The 16,610-nt window shown below is 51.3% G+C and overlaps 1 protein-coding gene across 3 annotated transcripts in view; it reads right to left on the reverse strand.

Annotated features, from left to right (window-relative positions):
* Positions 1-7,839: 7,839 nt before the first annotated feature.
* Positions 7,840-16,610, reverse strand: part of MAP2K3 (mitogen-activated protein kinase kinase 3) — a 52,098-nt gene continuing 43,327 nt past the window's right edge. For all 3 annotated transcript variants that reach the window (XM_030578175.1, XM_030578173.1, XM_030578176.1), the window contains exons 11-13: positions 12,922-13,061; positions 11,383-11,428; positions 7,840-10,901 (exon numbers count right to left, since the gene is read on the reverse strand). In XM_030578175.1, coding sequence (XP_030434035.1) covers positions 10,818-10,901; positions 11,383-11,428; positions 12,922-13,061 — 270 coding nt within the window. In that variant the 3' untranslated portion in view covers positions 7,840-10,817. The remainder of the gene's footprint in view (positions 10,902-11,382; positions 11,429-12,921; positions 13,062-16,610) is intronic.

A 16,610-nucleotide genomic window follows, 5' to 3' on the forward strand; every position in this document is an offset into this window, starting at 1 on the left:
GCTAGATCCCTCAGCAAGACGCTATTCAAGAGCTACACCATGTGGGCATTTGTACAACACCTCATGAATAAGGCTCTGCTCTCAGCAGAGGCTCCTAGGGGGGCTACTACCACAGCAATAAACCATAAGAGCCAGATACAAGAGACAGAAAACCAGCCCCCTTTGTAGTATTTGTATCAGACTAATGCTAACACCAGCTACAGCAAAGTGAGACCCCTTTGTAATGCAGTCAGTATGGTCAACACAGAAGCAACCCCTTCCTTATTGATAGTCCCTGTTAGCTCAGCTCCACTGCAGCACTGCCTCCTTATAGAAACTTTTGTTCCCAGCATGCCTTTCTGGTGGGGCGGGGCTGGCCCTTTAAATCTAGTACAGTCTGCTAGCTGCAACCTTAATGGTACCATTTGCCTTTCCTCTGGGTTGGGAGATGTTCTTCTCTTCTCTTCTTATTTTTGAGGGACGGGCATGTTCTCTCATCCTTCTAGAAGAGGTTGGTTTGAGGGAATTTTGCCCATTAAAGTCCATGGCTATGAAAAAGGCACTAGCAATATGGCTGTCTTGGCTGACTCAGCAGGCCTGGAATAATGTAGCAAGTGGGGAAGCAACAGATGGCACAGGGGTGGAAGGAAATAGCCTGCTGTTGCTAAGGAAAACAAGAAAACTTTGTCCCAATAAGGTAACTTTAAGTGATAAATTTTGACTTTGGCTGAAAGCCTTTTCCTTAGAGGCACTAATACATTTTTAATGCTCCTTGATATAGCTATTAAGGGTGTAATTGAAACAGAAAGTCCTCCCTGGCTTTGTCTGGGACCCAGAAGATTTATGATTCTCCCTTTGGCCCAGTGTAACCCTTTCTCCCTGAGTTCTCCCTTGGAAGATGCTGTGGGCCCTGTCCACTTGGTATTTGTTGCTAATGTTGTTTCAACCCCTGTTGGGAAAGCATTGTCTTCCCATGAGGCTTGTGTTGTCTTCTCTCCCTTCATTCTGACCACCGGTAGTGAGACTGCTGCCCAAAGATGACCATCCCCTGCTAAATGGTGCACGTGGACGTGGGGAGCCAGGATTAGAACCCTGCTCCTTCCTTTCTGCAAGATACACAGCCCCAGCAGTGAGTAGAGCAGTAGATTCTGTAGGCTGCCTAGGAGTCAGCTGCTAGAGGGCAGCACTGATCTCACCCAAGCATACCCAAAGCCTGCTCAGTGTAATGGGGTGCTGGAGATGGACAGTCTCTCTGGGGGTTTTCCTGACCCCTGTCCAGCCTGCCACGTGCCCTCGTTGTCATGGGCCTGGGGCCATTTGCCACACGCATGCGGGCGCTCCTCTGGCTCCTTGGAGCAGAGGGAAGGCTAGTAAGCCAGCTGCATGTTCTTTATCCATTGACCTGACAGTACTGCTCCCTCCGTTGACTGTGTTTGAGGCTGACTCAAAAGCAAAACATCCATCCCCAGAAGCAAACCCATGGGTGAGACTCCCTATCTAGAGTGGAGCTGGCTGCATGTGTTTTGGGGGCTCCCACTTTTCCTGCCTTCCCCTGGCCCTACAAAGGCAGAGAGCAGCAGAGGGAGGAAGGTGAGACAGCTGGATGGACAGCCAGCCTTTTTCTGCCTGGTCATTCTGATTACTAAGCAGCTTAATGATCTCTTCCAGCAAAGCATGCACTGCACCTCCAGTAATTACGGCCTGGCAGCTCACTGAAGTTGAGTGCTTCCAGCTAAGGGGATAGCGGAGGCTGGTTCAGGGAGAGCATGAGGCCTGCTCCAGGCACATGGGAGGCAGCCCTGTGGCTAGCAATGTTAAAGCTCATCTGGGCAAAGTGCTGATACTTGACCTTTCTCTACTGCTACAACTTAGGATTTTGCTGGTGAAACAGGCATCAATTCTACAGCTGAAATGCAGCTGCCTCTGGGGTGCAGCCCTGCAGCTCTCTAACAGCACACAGCAGTTGAGGGCAGGAAGTGAAGAATGCTGTGGGGGAAGGTACTAGGCAGAGTGTATTTTGGTCAGGATGCTGGGGGTAGCATCCTTCTCATGTGCATGGCCTACTGGACAGGGCACTGCACTAGACCTGGGTTCTTTTCCTGCCTCTGCCAGTGGCCTGCTGAGTGACCGTGGGTGAGTCACTGCCCCTCAGTTTTCCCACCTGTAAAATGCAGGGAATGATAGTGACCTCCTGTGCGAAGTATCTTGTGATCTACTGCTGAGAAGGAACTAGATGCTATTCTACAAAGGGACCTTTCAATGCCCACTTGCGGTCAGGACCTGTTCCCCTAACCCCAGGTCTATACTGACACAGAGATGAATCACACCACCTGACTCTCTAATACTACTTCCTGCAGCACCTGATTTGTCTTCCACTGCCCTCTACCTCCCATCCAAGCACTGACCAGGCCCCCTGGGCTTAGCTTTAGAGCAAACCAGCTCCCTATCAGAGTGGCACAGCTGCAGGTTGTTAAGAAGCCCCTTGTAGGCACCAATCCTAGGTGGACTCCAGAAGCCATGAGGTCCTTTCCAGCTTGACTTCCCACTGAAAAAATTCTAGGGCTGAGTTTGCCAGGTGGGGCTAGGAGGGTTGAGCTAGCCACACCTCTATGACCTGGGCCGTTCCTGCTGGAGTTTTGCAGAGCTCCCACCTCCCTATGCCAGACTTTCCAAGCAGATGTATGAGCATCTGCCATCCCAGTCCAAGCTGGTGCTCAGTCACCCCCACCCTTGTAAGAGGGGTGATGGGATAGCACCGGCCATTCACTGATGGGAAGGATCTCAGCAGATAAGGCCTCAAGTGTGGGGCCCACCTGTCCCTGAGCAAGCAGATTGGGGGATGAGAGGGCTGAAGGCAGCAGAACTTCAGGTGCTCTGCAGGGGGTGGAGGAAGGAAGTGAACCTGATAGTGGGGGAGACATTCTTCTCCCCTCCCACCAAAATGCAGGCAGGAGACTCGACAGGGGAAATTGTCTCCCCGCAACCCAGCCTTTGCCCTAACCCCAAAGCTCCTTCACCTTTAATCTCAGATAAAGGGAGCAGGGCAGGCAGAGCTGACCCCAGCCCCTGCTCCCAGCTGGCTGTCCCCTGGGGGTTATTGGGCCTCCTCTCACTGCAACTTCAATCACTTAGACAATGAGAAAGTCTCGCTCTAATTACACGGTTTGGGGGCTGCAGGGCAGCCCCTCTCCTAGATCTGTGAATGCCAATCCTTGGGCTAGAAAACAATGGTGGATTCCCCCCACACACACACCCACGGCCTGATAATGACATGAAATGACCTGAATGAAAACAAACTCCCCTATGCCCAAAGCGCAGTTGAGGCCACTCCTTTGACATTACCCCACGCTGCTCTTCTGCTCTATCCCCGAGAGATGGATCAGGCCTTTCCTACTGCTGACAGAGGTGCTGGGCCCAGAGCCCGGTGGTGAGGGACAGGCTGGGGGTACTGGGTGCTCCAGGGCACAAGAGCCTAGGAGGGCTGGTAAGTTTCAGACAGATGCCTGATTTTAAAGGCAAGAGAGTGGCAAAGCAGCTAACACCCAGCCCTGGGAGTCAGGATTGCTGGGTTCTGTTGTTGGCTCTGCTCTGCTGACCCTCTGCAAGATCTCTGCCAACTTCTCAAAAGCAGCCACTGCAGTGGGTGCCCAGCTGGAGACACAATGGGCCTGATCCTGCAGAGGTCCCAAGCACCTGCGGGCAGGGTGGCTGTTCAGCATCTCTTGACCAGAGCCCCAAACTAAGCAGCAGCTTTGGGCCCTTTGTGCCATTGGCCTGTGGGGCCAGGACCACTGGCATCCCAGGGCGGGAGGCAGCATGTCTGTAAAATACAGTGAGCTCCTGGGTAGGAAGGCAGACAGGAGCGAGGCTGCAAAATAGCCTGATCACGGCTCTTGCCAGCTCCTTTGGGGGCCACGAGGAGTCAGCCCAGTCTCTGATCAGCAGCGCCTCCTACGTGGCCCATTGCTTGGGGAAGAGAGGGATGCTGCCACTGAAGGCTGGCCTGCACCCTCACGCTGAGTCAGCGGATCTGTCTTCTTGTCCTCTCTGCTGGCAGTAACACTAGCTATTTGGGACAGGAGGGCTCCTTGCATCATCTTGGCTTCCTCTGACCCAGTTTCTGTGGGCACATCAGTCACCTGTTTCCTGGGGCTGCCCCGAGCAGAGCCCTGAGGATCGCCGCTGCACTGCTCACCCCTTGGGTGCACAACAGCAAGGCAGCGTCGGGAAGCCCTACCCAGGCACACTGTCCTGCAGCGCCAAGGGCGTGTGGGTGGGTCAGATACAAATACAGGCAGCAGGTAGCAAAGGAGTGAACGATTCTGCCCTGCCATGGGGCCGCTTTGCCATCTGTTCCTCTCTCTGCTGTGCTAGGTGTGCTCATTAAACCAGGTAACGATCACACCTGCTGGAGGTTTCAAACAGCTGGATGTGGATTCAGTGCTGTTGCAAGGGGCAACTCGCTGAGTTCTTGCTCCAGGCAGAATATTGGGGCCCAAGCCCCCCACCTTGTAATAGCTCAAAGCCGGGCCTTGCAGGAGATGAAGGAGGCATTGCTGCAGGGGAAAGCAATGAAAACGCACAGGCCTAGAGAGAGCCAGCCTCGCAAACACTAGCCACTACTTCCATCTAGTGGCTGTTTGGGAGGATAGTCTCATCCCTCAGGGGCTGGGCAGGGTCAGATCCAAAACCATTGCTAGGAGCCCAGCATGTAGGCAAGGGTCATCTGTGAGCTCCACCCCAAACCTTCCCCAAAAGATCAGGTTAGGGTTTCCCCAATCCTTTATAGACTGTGCCTCTCCCGCCTCACATTAGAATTTCAGCAATGTTTGCCTGAGCTGCCACATCTCCCTGTGAAATGAGAGAAGGCCCCTGCAGCATGGGATTGGCTGAGGACTCTCCAGGCACGTTGCAACAACAATCATAAACTTGGCTTTGTGGGGCATGAGAGGCAGAGTCGGGCAGCAGACAGGGCAGTGGAGCGGGAGTCAAGAGACCAGGGGGGAGGGGGTTTATTCCCCACTCTGCCACTGTTGGGCTGTGTCACTTTGGCAACTCACTTCACCTCTCTGTCCTGACTAGTTAGCCCCTGCTCTAAGGAGCTTGCAGACTGTTAGTAGGTATCTGCGCCTAGCACAATAATGTCCTGGTCTTGTTTAGGCCCTCTCCCTGCTATTGTCATACAAATAAGGAACCAGTTATTTTACAGCTGCCTTAGATTTAAAGAAAAAACGCTGCACAGCAGTGAATGTTCCAACAGGACATCTTGATAGAGCTCCTGTTAGTGCTGGAGTGTGAAATAAGCCCTGTGGCTTGTGATACAGCATGGCCGGAGGGCAGCAAGACAGTGCTAGCAGGGAGCCTTATTCCCTGCAAGGGGAGGAAGGTTTGCTGTAGATTAACTAGAGCACCTGAAGCCAATTAGAGCACCAGCAGTCAGGCATGTGATAAAAACCCCTGCTTCAGTCAGACAGTGGGGGAGTTGGAGCAGAGAACAGTTTTGAAGAGAGACCAAAAGGAAAGTTTGGAGGAGTGCTGTGGTGGGCTGAGAAATACAGAAAAAAACCCTAGGTAAGGGGCACCTGGCTTGTGTAGAAGGAGGGCAGGAAGCCCCTTCCCAAGCTGAAGGGCAGGAGAGGGAAGTAGCCCAGGGGAAGGAACCGCTAGTTCAAGTGGTTCACCACAAACCTCAGGGCCCCTGGGTTGGGACCTGGAGAAGAGGGTGGGCCCAGGTCCCTCCCTCTCCACTCCCCTCCTCAAAGACAATAGTGGGGTAATTAAAATACTGATTCAGAGGCAAGCAATGGTGCCCTGAACCTTCCCCAAAGAAGAGAAAGTGTGAGACCCAGCATAACAGTACTGGCAATTTGCCACATGCTGCTCCTTTTAATAACCTCCAGAGCACGCCGCATCTTGTGGGACGTTGTCAGGTCAGGGATCCGTTCCATGAACTGGCCCTATTTCACAAATGGGTAAACAGGCACAATGGGCTCCCAGAGCTAGGAGAATCCTGTCCTCCTCCCTTTGGCCAGCTTTAAGCTGAAGCCCATCCTTCCTCACGGGCGAGGGGAGGTTTGATGAAAGCAGGAGATCTGCGCTAGAGGGCCAAGGAAGGACATTGGCTGGAGATGGGAGGGAGGCCCTGTGAGAAGCGATAAAAACAAATCTTGGGTGGGGAGTATAATAGGCCAGGGGAAGCTAAGCCTCCCCAAACCCAAGCCATGGCTCTGCCTCGCTCCACCTCTCCCCCAAAGCTGCCAGGGGCTTGGCTCGGGCTGGCAACCCAGAGCTCAGGGTGGCTAGTGCCCATGAGCAACTTGTGCCGTGACGGAGGGCTTGGGGCTACTCTGGCTCCAGTGGGCTGGGGGCGCAGGGCCTCGGGCAGGGGGGCAGGGCAGGGGACTAGCTTCCTTGAACAGGGGGTGCACCTGCCACCCACGAAACAAACCCCAAATTTAAGTCAACATCAGCAGAACACTCATCCCACAAGGCAATGGGAAAACTCCAACAACATTCCCACTAGAGAAGGGCAAGTTAGAAAGTGGGTGATTAGTCCCAGAGCTGCTATACAGTTGTTCAAGGGCAGCCAAGGGGATCAGCCAGGAGTCCTATTCTCACAGCCTATTGAAAAAACCAAGCCTCTTAGATCTGTGTTCTAATGACCAACCCCTGCCTCGGAGCAGTTCACGGGCTGGAAGGGGGTGAATCCTCCACCACTGCCTAAGAGTTAAATGACAAAGTTAAGTACAGCATTTGCTCCTGGCTTCCTCCAAAGCCTACTGTGTCCATCTTCTTTGTCAACTTGACCTCACCCCAAGGGTACTTTTCAGAAGATTCGGCACATTAAGCTCCATCCACTACTGATTTTTTTTTATTCATAGCCATGCTGGCTCACTAGGTTAAAACTAAACACGCTCCGGCACTGTTTCCACACAGCGTCTGCAGTGCTGATATGGGTGGCCAGAGACTAAGTGCATGGACGGGTGTTGACAGTAGGTGTCTGATACAGAGCGTTTGGGGGATGCAATGACTCTGGGCCAGTGGAGGTATTAAAACCCATTTTACCTCAAACTAACAGGTGTTTGGATAGCTACAGAACTGAAACACACAGATGCCCTCAGCTCTGGAGGACAGAATTTAGGCTGCCTGCTCTTCAGGGCAGGGACTGTGCGATGTTGGTACAGCAGTTGCTGGTAGTTGCCCCAGGCCCTACCACAATACCAATCAAAAGCCATGAGAATCCCTGCTAGCTGGTGCAGGGCTGCACTCTGCTAGAAACAATTTAACCTGTCCTACTCCAGGCGCCTTAAAATTCCATTCTGCCAGGCTGGGGCGGGGTTGGGACTCTGGTTACCGAGTAACAATAGCTGCTAGCTCTTACATAGTGCTTGTTAGCCATTGTTCTCAGAGCGCTTTCTGCAGGTCAGCGTCACTATCCTCACTGCATAGGTGGGGAAACCGAGGCAAGGAATGGCAAACTGATCTGCCCATAGTCCCTCAGCAGGCCAGGAACAGAACAGTGGTCTCCTGGATCCTTTAGTGTTCTATCCACTAGGCAACACTGCTTATACCAGTACCTCTACACACTGTGTACACAGCTGTTGCCCAGACCTTCCCCATTTGTTGCCTGGCTATGTTGTCATGTGTTACTAAGGCTGCAATCTCTGGGGCAGGAGCTCTCTTTCGGCATATGTCTGTACCTAGCACCACGGGGCCCGGCTCCAACAGGAGGGGACATTACTGTAATACACTTCATTTGTTTCAATACCAATTCCAACACTGAAAACAGACAAGTATTAGGGGGAGCTGGAATGAGCAAGTGTTGATGTTCCAAGAAAAGCTCTTGAGAAGTTGGTTTGGGGGCTTATTTTATTGAAAACAATGACCAAGTTAATGGTTACAGGCCATTCTCGTAAGCACAAGGTGAGAGGGCCTTCTCCCTCGGCAACAATTCTCTCTCTCTCCAAGCTCACTGGGTTCCAAGCAGTTACTTGGAGCTCTTCCACCAATCCTCGGAGGGAAAGCAACAGAGCCAGAAGAATAAAGGCCTTTGAGCGGATGAAAACAAGGGCACATACCGGAACGGTAAAGCCGAAATAACCCAGAGCGAGATTTACTCCCGGTGCAGGCAGAACAATACTTAGGCATTATGTTAGTCACAGGTTGTGAGATTTGCTCCCCCGAGGGGATTCCCCCATACAAAGGCAGAAGGAAAGTCCTTCCCATGCCATCAGGAGGAGAGTTGGAATCCAACCAGAGCCAGGGCTTTATCAGGCCAGGTGAAAGGCATCCAAAACCCACACAATAAACGATAACCAATCCCCAACACACCCGGGGGTGGAGGGAGAGCAATAAAGGAGGGAAAAGAACTCAAAGTCAAAATAAAACAATCCCAATTAACCAACAAGGAAAAATACAATTGTACAGCTTGGCAGCAAAGCTGCCGTCCCAAGCCTGTAGAGTTGCATCTACAACAAGTCTCATTAGCGTTCCAGGTGGTTTGCAGACTGGGTGAGGAAGGAGCAGCTGAAAGCGTTAAATCACTTTCTTTCTTGAACCACAGAATGGAGCAGGGCTTAGTCATCTCCAGTCAATAAACGGCGCTGGTTGTGGAAGGGCTGGTCTAAAATGTGACATTAACCAGAATAGGTATTGCAGAATAAGCAGTTCTGCAATAAAACCACTGCTGTGGACACTATTCCAGGACAGTCAACTTACCCTGGAATAATTGCTCTGCTCTGGAAGTTCACTAATTATTAGTAAATAAAAAGTGGCTCATTCCAGCATAGAGTCTCCACAAGGGGAACTACTCCCATCAATTCCCCCTTCTAGAGAAGCCCTTAGATTGACTATGCAGCAAAACTACAAGAGCCATGAACTCAGGGCACCTGATTTATAAAGGGGCAGAGCACAAGTCAATGGAGCTGCACCTTGAAAGCCAGATCTCCCACGTACAAAATTCCAAGAGGGGACTTTAAAGAGGTTCTGTTAAAAAGATGCAATTTTACCAACAAAACCCAAATCACTCCACAATTCTTAGGCCTTGTTGTGACCCATCCCGGCCACCCCAAATGTAAGCAGGAAGTTGCTGGCATTCACCAACCACATATACATTTGTACGTTGATCAGTGATTTAAAAATATATATATACACACACACATAATATGTATTGGAAAGGAAAAAAAAAATCAGAAAATTCATTCCATTTTAAAAACATCATCCACATATGGCATGTGCATTCTGTGATCACATACAGCAGAAGTCAGGTAACTCCTCCGTTCCCTGGCCGGTTCAAAGGCCTCTATGGCTGTCGGAGCAGGGACCCATCATCCGGTTTTCACAGTGGATTTGTTAAGGAAGGGGGAGCCCGCTTCCTCCCACAAGGAAAGGGTTTAATTTATAGCTAGTTCGATTAAAACTAGGAAATGAGTTACAAAGTCCATTATATATACACACATCAAATGTACAATTACCGACACCACCTCTACACATCATTGGCTTTACATCGGTTTGTTTGTCTGTCTGTTTTTGGTTAGCACAGGACCGAGTAGGTATTAAAGCAACCTCAGAAACCAACAAGAGTCACAGTGCTGAGTGAGTTCTTGAGCTCCAGGTGGGAGGGCCCAGCCCCAGGGGGCAGAGGGGAAGGGGGACAAGTCATAGCCTCTATGAACATCTGAAACATCCCTGAGGGTGGGATTTTGGCACCTAACTCACTGATTGCCAATGGGAGCTGCCACCTAACTGCCTAGCCAATCCCAGCCCGGTTTATTGGGGGAGGGGAGGGGTGCACGTGGAATCCTCTCCCCAAATGCCATGGGCCTGTGTCCATTTGGACAGGGGTGCACTGGCTGGTGTGAGTGGGGAAGCTGGTCACTGATCCGAGGCGAGAACACAGACACCCAGGTAGCGTGGGTGCAGGAGCTTAGAACAACCTGGGATTGTCTGAACAGGCTTTTGAGTGGGGGCGAGAGGGGTCATTGTAACAGTCTAGGGTGACCTGACCTGTTTGTGAGTTTGCCTCAAGAGAGCTCTGGGAAGGGAGGGGCACCTCAGCCATGCAGCAGCCTTGGAGAGCCACACACTTTGATCCTGGAGCCATGACACCCCCCGCCACCTCTTCCACAAGCAGCAGCAAACTGCAGCTGTGCACAGATTTCCAGACTCCTTTCTGAACAGAGCCCTGTGGGATCCCTGCTGCCAGGGTACTGGGCAGGGAGGGCAGGGCTTGAGGGAAGGCAGAATAAGACTGAACTCTGATGGAGGCAGCCCATGCACCCTCTGGCCCTCCCAGTGGCTCAGGAAGAGACCACTCCCCACCTCTCCAGGCCTCGGAAAGGCAGGGACAGGAGACTGGAGAGTGCAAGAATCTCTTGGCTCTGCTGCACAATGGAGAGAGCAAGTGCAAATATTCTCTGGACCCTTCACTGCCGCACCAGAATGGTATTGGGGGAGGGCACTTTCACACTCCCCCCGCCCCATTCTCAGGCATAGCAGATTCTTCAACTCAGATACCAGGAGTCTGGTTCCCCTGTCACAACTGAGGAGGAATATCTGGCCCCAGCAGATCATCTCCTGAGCCCAATCGGTCCCATAGGTTAGTCGGTAACGGCACTGATCACTATGTGTGTCAATTTCCAAGGTCCTTCCTGTGTAACTTTCAGCGTACAGGTGATAAAAACCAGAGTGCCCCCACGCTCGGCTGGCTTGGAGACGAACACAGGCAGGGGAGATGCAATTTGTGCAAACCACCGTGAACATGAGTCCTCATTCTCTCTTGTGCAGGGAAGCCAGGACGTTGGTTTGAAGTGACCGTACGTGGCAGCGAGGCTGGTGAGTTAGGAGTCTTCCCCGAGGATCTCTGTCACAAAGGAGACCATGTCAGTCTCTTTGGTGTTGTGCAAGGTAAAGAAAGGATGTTCCTGCCAATGAGAACCAGGATGGGGTCAGCTTGGGCATGAGGAAGGACAGCACTGAACACAATTGTGGCAGGGGTCACAAAGGCAGCAATACATTGTGGTTGCTCTCTTCCCACACAACTACACCCCTAGGCAAATACAACAAGAATGCCCAAGGCTGGTACGGTGATCCTTTTAGACAGCATGTTTGAGGCCCTGGTCTGAATCTCAGTAGTACACTGAGCTGAACAGATTCATTTCACACTTTGTGACCTCTGCTTTCAAAGTACATGCAAGATTCTAAGAGAAAAGTCAGACACCGGGGATGACTCAACCCCACAGCACCACAGGTAGCAGAAGCCAGTGTAACCAGCTGATGGGTGAGAGTTACAGGTCCTCCTCTGTGCCAGTCAGTAGATTATCCAGGTTATTACAGCCCCTATTCATTTAGCTTTAGTTACAGGCCAAGATTGTGTGAAATCAAGGAATAAATATCCACGCTCACCATAAGTTCTAAATAGTTCATTCGTTCGGCAGGGTTCTTCCTTAAGCTGGAACAGAAAAAAAAAAAATGTCCATGATACAGTGACTTCATCCCAGGAGTCAGAGGCTGCCAGCCAGCATCCCCTTCTTTCTATTAGGCAACTACCAGTTCTTAACCACCCCCTTGGTTATACAAGTATTGGCTTTGAACCAAAGAGCCTAGCAAATCAATTAGGCAGGCAAATAGGAAAGCACTGTCGGAAAGCAAACACAAATTTGTTGGTCTCTAAGGTGCCACAAGTACTCCTTGTTCTTATTCCTGGCCTGGTAATCAGTCACATGAAAACCTCACCCTTCACTTTGTAGAGCCAGAGCACATGCAAACTATGCCCAAGATGAGAGGGTCTGGTACAGTAATTCCTCACTTAAAGTTGTCCTGGTTAACACTGTTTTGTTATTAAGTTGCTGATCTATTAGAGAATATACTCCTTTAAAGTCATGCAATGTTCCATTATAAGATTGTTTGGCTTGCCTCGTTCCACCTGCCCAGCTCTCCTGCCGGGGAGAGGGGTCTGGGTGCGCGGGCTTGCCCTGCTCCGCCCGCCCAGCGTTCCAGCCGGGGAGTGGGGTCGGGGAGTTGGAGCTTACCCCATTCTGCCCACCTGGCATTCCAGCTGGGGAGCATGCAAGCCCCGACCCCACTCCCCAGCAGGAGCGCCAGACAAGCAGAGTGGGGCAAGCCCCCACGCTCTGACTCCACTATGCCCCACCTCAACCAAGCTTCACAATCATCATTGGTGAATACAGTATTAAATAGTTTGTTTTGTTTAAACTTATTTAAAACTTATACTGTATATGTATATAATGTCTTTTGTTTGGAGAAAAAAATTTCCCTGGAACTTAACCCCGCCATTTACAGTAATTCTTATGGGGAAATTGGATTCGCATAACATCATTTTGCTTTAAGTGGCACTTTTCAGGAACAGAACTGCAACCTTAAGCGGGGAGTTACTGTACCACCCAACAGGACAGATACTGCATGCCAGTACCTAGTCCAGAATCATAGGCCCAGCTACGAGCTGAAGGCTACTACAGTGCAGATCCTAGTTGTGCTTAAAATGGTGAGTGAAGCACAGCCCAGCTGAGATGTGCTTTATCCTCTTAAAGTCCCAATCAACCTTCACCCAATTCTAAGTGGCAGCCAAAGGCAGCGTCGGGCCACAGATGTACCAGGATGCTCTGGGTTGAGTTTCTGCAACTGAACAAGTCATCACAGAAATTCCAACAGAGTGAACCACACAGAGCAGAAGAGAAATCTGCTTCTTTTCAGCCAGCCCAGCTGAATCGGGGCAGGAAACCAAACCGATCTGTGGAGCGTTTGCAGCACAGATTGCAGGAGGGTGGTGATTCGGGACGAGGGGACAGGAAAGAAAGATTTACAGGGGGTCCCGAGGCAAAGTAAAGTAAGTTTTGTGCTTTGATACAGGAGACCAGCACTTGACATTGGGAAGCCTCTGTAGGCTCAGACAGGAGACTGATGGGGTTCAGTTCAGACACTCACCACTGTGCCGTGAAGTCCACAAACTCCTTTGAGAAGCGATCCGCAGGGAGCTGGGGCGAAGGCTCCTCTACTACTTGCTTGAGTTGCTGGAAGGGGGTGCCCCAGGACTCGTAGGGGAAGCGGAGAATGGCCATCTCGATCTAGGGGGAGGGGAGGAAAAAAAGGCAGCCATGATGAATTGGCTATACTGCATGTCCCTGTCCTCAGACTGCTCTGCAGCATCATAGTACTTAGATAATTCTCTGGGGTAGGGACCGTCTTTGTACTGCACCTAACACAAAGGGGCCTGGGCCATGACTCAGGTTCCAAGACATGACAGCAATACAGCATATACCAGCTTCATGCCGGCAGCCCCCAACTCGGCGCTGGCAGTTAATACGGTTTCAGTGAAAAAACGGTGACATTTTTAAATGAACTCTCTGACCAAAATGAACGTTTCCTTCCAAAACGTTCCAGTTTTTCATTAAAAAAAAATGAAACCAGAGGCTAAAATGCTTTTCCACAACTCCAATTTTTTTCCCAGTTTTTGGCTTCTCATCTACATATTATATATTCCCCTAGGAAATTCTGAAAAAAAGGATTTTTTTTTTAAGCAAAAAATGTTCTCCATGAAAAATAAGAGGCATTTCTGAGTTGCTTTGCAGGTGTCCTTTCAGTATTACTCTGCCTTTTTTCAACATGTCCATCACATGGGCATCTTTTAAGATTCCTAACCTCCTGAGTTTCCACTAATCCCCACAGGGAATATTACTACACAAAAAGACATGCCCATGGAATAGGAAAGCCGGTGGAAGAGAATTAGTTAGCAGAGAATTGGCTATGCCAGCTTGGACCATGATTCCACCAAACCTGCTATCTTTATTCTACCAGCAGCCTTTGCTGCATGTTTCAGAGGCAGGCAAAATCCTACTGGGTACCCAGAGGCATCATGTAATGCTGGCCACGTAGAGAAACGATGTTTATTTAGTGATCGGCTTATGCCCAGAATCAGGAGATTCAACCACCTCTATCCTGGCCTGCATAATTTCCAAGGTTCTTGGTCAAAGTCAGGCTGCCTCGTCAAATCCAACAAAAATCTCCCGCCTCCTGTGGGTGCACGTTCCAGAGGATTCTTTTCTTTTAAGTCTGATGGTAACTTGGAGCTCGTGCAAAGGAGGGACAATAGGAACAGAAGGGATTGATCAGCGCCGAGTACTCCCCACATGCTTACTGCCCTCCAGCTCTTCTTTCAGACCCAAGCACTCAGCCTTCCTCCTCTCCCCTCGACTGCAAGTTCTCCCACATCTCTGGACAGCTTCGCTGCTCCTTCTCCGGGTCCACGGCCGCAGCTGTATCTTTAAGGTACATCACCACACACCCTGTCTCGGTAGCTAAGATCAGTTAGGGGGCTCGTGCGGTTGGCTCCTGAGGGAGAACTCTGCAGGCCAGTGGCACAGCAAGCTCTGGAAGGGCTTGGAATACGTAGATGCCAGAGTCTAGCCAGCTTCTCGGCCCAATGCAAACTGTGCTAAGTTCAGCTTCTGCTGTTTATGCCCTTAACTACTACCATGGGAGTGGCCCCATAAAAATTCTACGTAGTGCTGCAAGGGGCAGCAAGGGATGGCACCGTGTTACAGAGGATTCATTCCTGCCCTCAGACATGCACTGTTACCTGCTGGCAGAGTCACTGACTGCCTGGCACATGCCAGGATGGGAAGGCAGGAAGGAGCTCTCAATGAGTTCTCTGACACCCCGCAGGGACACTGGGCACACAATGCAGCAGCCCCAGGAGGCTTTTGTCTCGTGATTGGTGACCAGTCTGGATTTGGATTCTAGCTGCCGGAAAACTGTGTGCAACCCACCCACGAAAAGACCCTATTTGGTACTAGCCAGCAGTCCTGAAAAACATGCTGGGCTGAAGTCATCAAGCCCCACTAGGTTACAAAAACAGGAAGCCAGCCCAGAGGAAGACATTAGTAAGAATCACACAGGTTGGGGTGAAAATCAGCTGCCTGCTGGCAGCATTTCAGTGGAGCCCTCCCTCAGGCTTTTAAATAAGCTGATCGATTTCCTCATTCACACAATCGCTCATCACACGGCTTCCTGCATTTTGGGAGGAAAACTGAAGCATGATCACATTTCCAGGCTGCTGCGCAGGTGTCCAATCAGCTGAGCTCAGCTCCAGGCTGGATGCAAATTCAAACAGGAAGAACGGGCAAGTGCTGGAGATTGCTTTTGCAGGGGTAGAGAGACGGGCGGCTGGGGGAGAGAACATTTGCGAAGGCAGTTCTTTGCAGCATGCACAAACCAACTTCACGAATGTCTCAGTTAAAAGCTTAGGGGAAATCCTAAAAAAAAATTCTACCCACTCAGCCTCTCCATCTCTTGGAGGAGGAGAAAACATTTCCCAGGCTTTAACTTCTTTGAGCCAAGAACCAGGATTTCCTTCGTCCATTGGTGCCGGAAGGCTCTGGATGCTCACTGAAACAGCAGCTTCTTACTCTTGGTAGATAAGCTACCCTAAGCCACCACTGACTCTGATGCTAACAGCGTAGCCAGAGGCAGCTCTACCTTTTTTGCCGCCCCAAGCATGGCAGGCAGGCTGCCTTCGGCGGCTTGCCTGTGGGAGGTCCCTGGTCCTGAAGATTTGGCGGCTTGCCTGCGGGAGGTCCACCAGTCCTGCGGCTTCGGCGTACCCACCGCCGAATTGCCGCCGAATCCGTGGGACCAGGGACTTCCCGCAAGCGCGCCACTGAAGGCAGCCTGACTGCCGCCCTTGTAGGGACCAGCAGGCCGCCCCCCACGGCTTGCTGCTCCAGGCACACGCTTGGAGCGCTGGTGCCTGGAGCCGTCACTGAGTGTAGCTGGCTTGAAACATTCCCTGTGTCCACATATCATGAGAGCGGTGTATTCCCCACCCTCCTCAGCTAGTGCCACTCACTTCTTGCAACACCCAGATCCCAAAAGCTGTGCTTTCTGTAACTGGTTCGGCTGGCCCTCCTTCTCCCAGCTCTCTGTGCAGTGGGATATCCCACATCGCATTGACCCACCTGCTGCTCTGCATGCATGTTCTCCAGGCACTATGGCATGACTTGCCCAGATATTCCCAGAATGCACTGCTACACAGGTCAGGCACATGGTACAAACAGCTGTACTGGCAGAAAGGTTGCTGCTTAGGTACAAACTGAACCATATTCCTTGTAACCAGCTACAGAGACCATGCCCCCAACTGGCACAAGAGGGAAGCTGGAGGGTCGGCAGGGCCGTAAATGCAGTGTTAAAAGCCTGGACTCCTGGTTTCCCACAAGAAGCACGAGCACCCTCTTCATCGGCAGAGCCAGTCTGGACCCAACACCCCAGGAAGCCAACAGCCCAGCCTGATATTTTCATTTGCTTGCCAAGGGATTTAAGCCCCTCTGGAGCAGGGAGTGGCTTGAAGTGAACCTGATACTGTGAAAACCACAGCCCCAGGCAGCAGAACAGCTGTCCCGGGGAACGCAAGGAGAACAGCAGTAAGTTGAGGGACAGATCCCGAGGCCCTTACTTTGTCTTTATCCTGTCATGCTCCCACAGATGTGAACAGGAACTGGCCTTAAGATTTGGCCTCTGCTGAAATGTATCCTCCTGGGGTGGCCGTTTCCAAACCGCTCAAAGCCTGACCAGAAGTTAGGCCCACCCGGTCCTCCCCAACCTGGTTGCACAGACCACAG

Source organism: Gopherus evgoodei, chromosome 10, assembly GCF_007399415.2.
Source record: "Gopherus evgoodei ecotype Sinaloan lineage chromosome 10, rGopEvg1_v1.p, whole genome shotgun sequence".
Taxonomy (NCBI): Eukaryota; Metazoa; Chordata; order Testudines; family Testudinidae; genus Gopherus; species Gopherus evgoodei.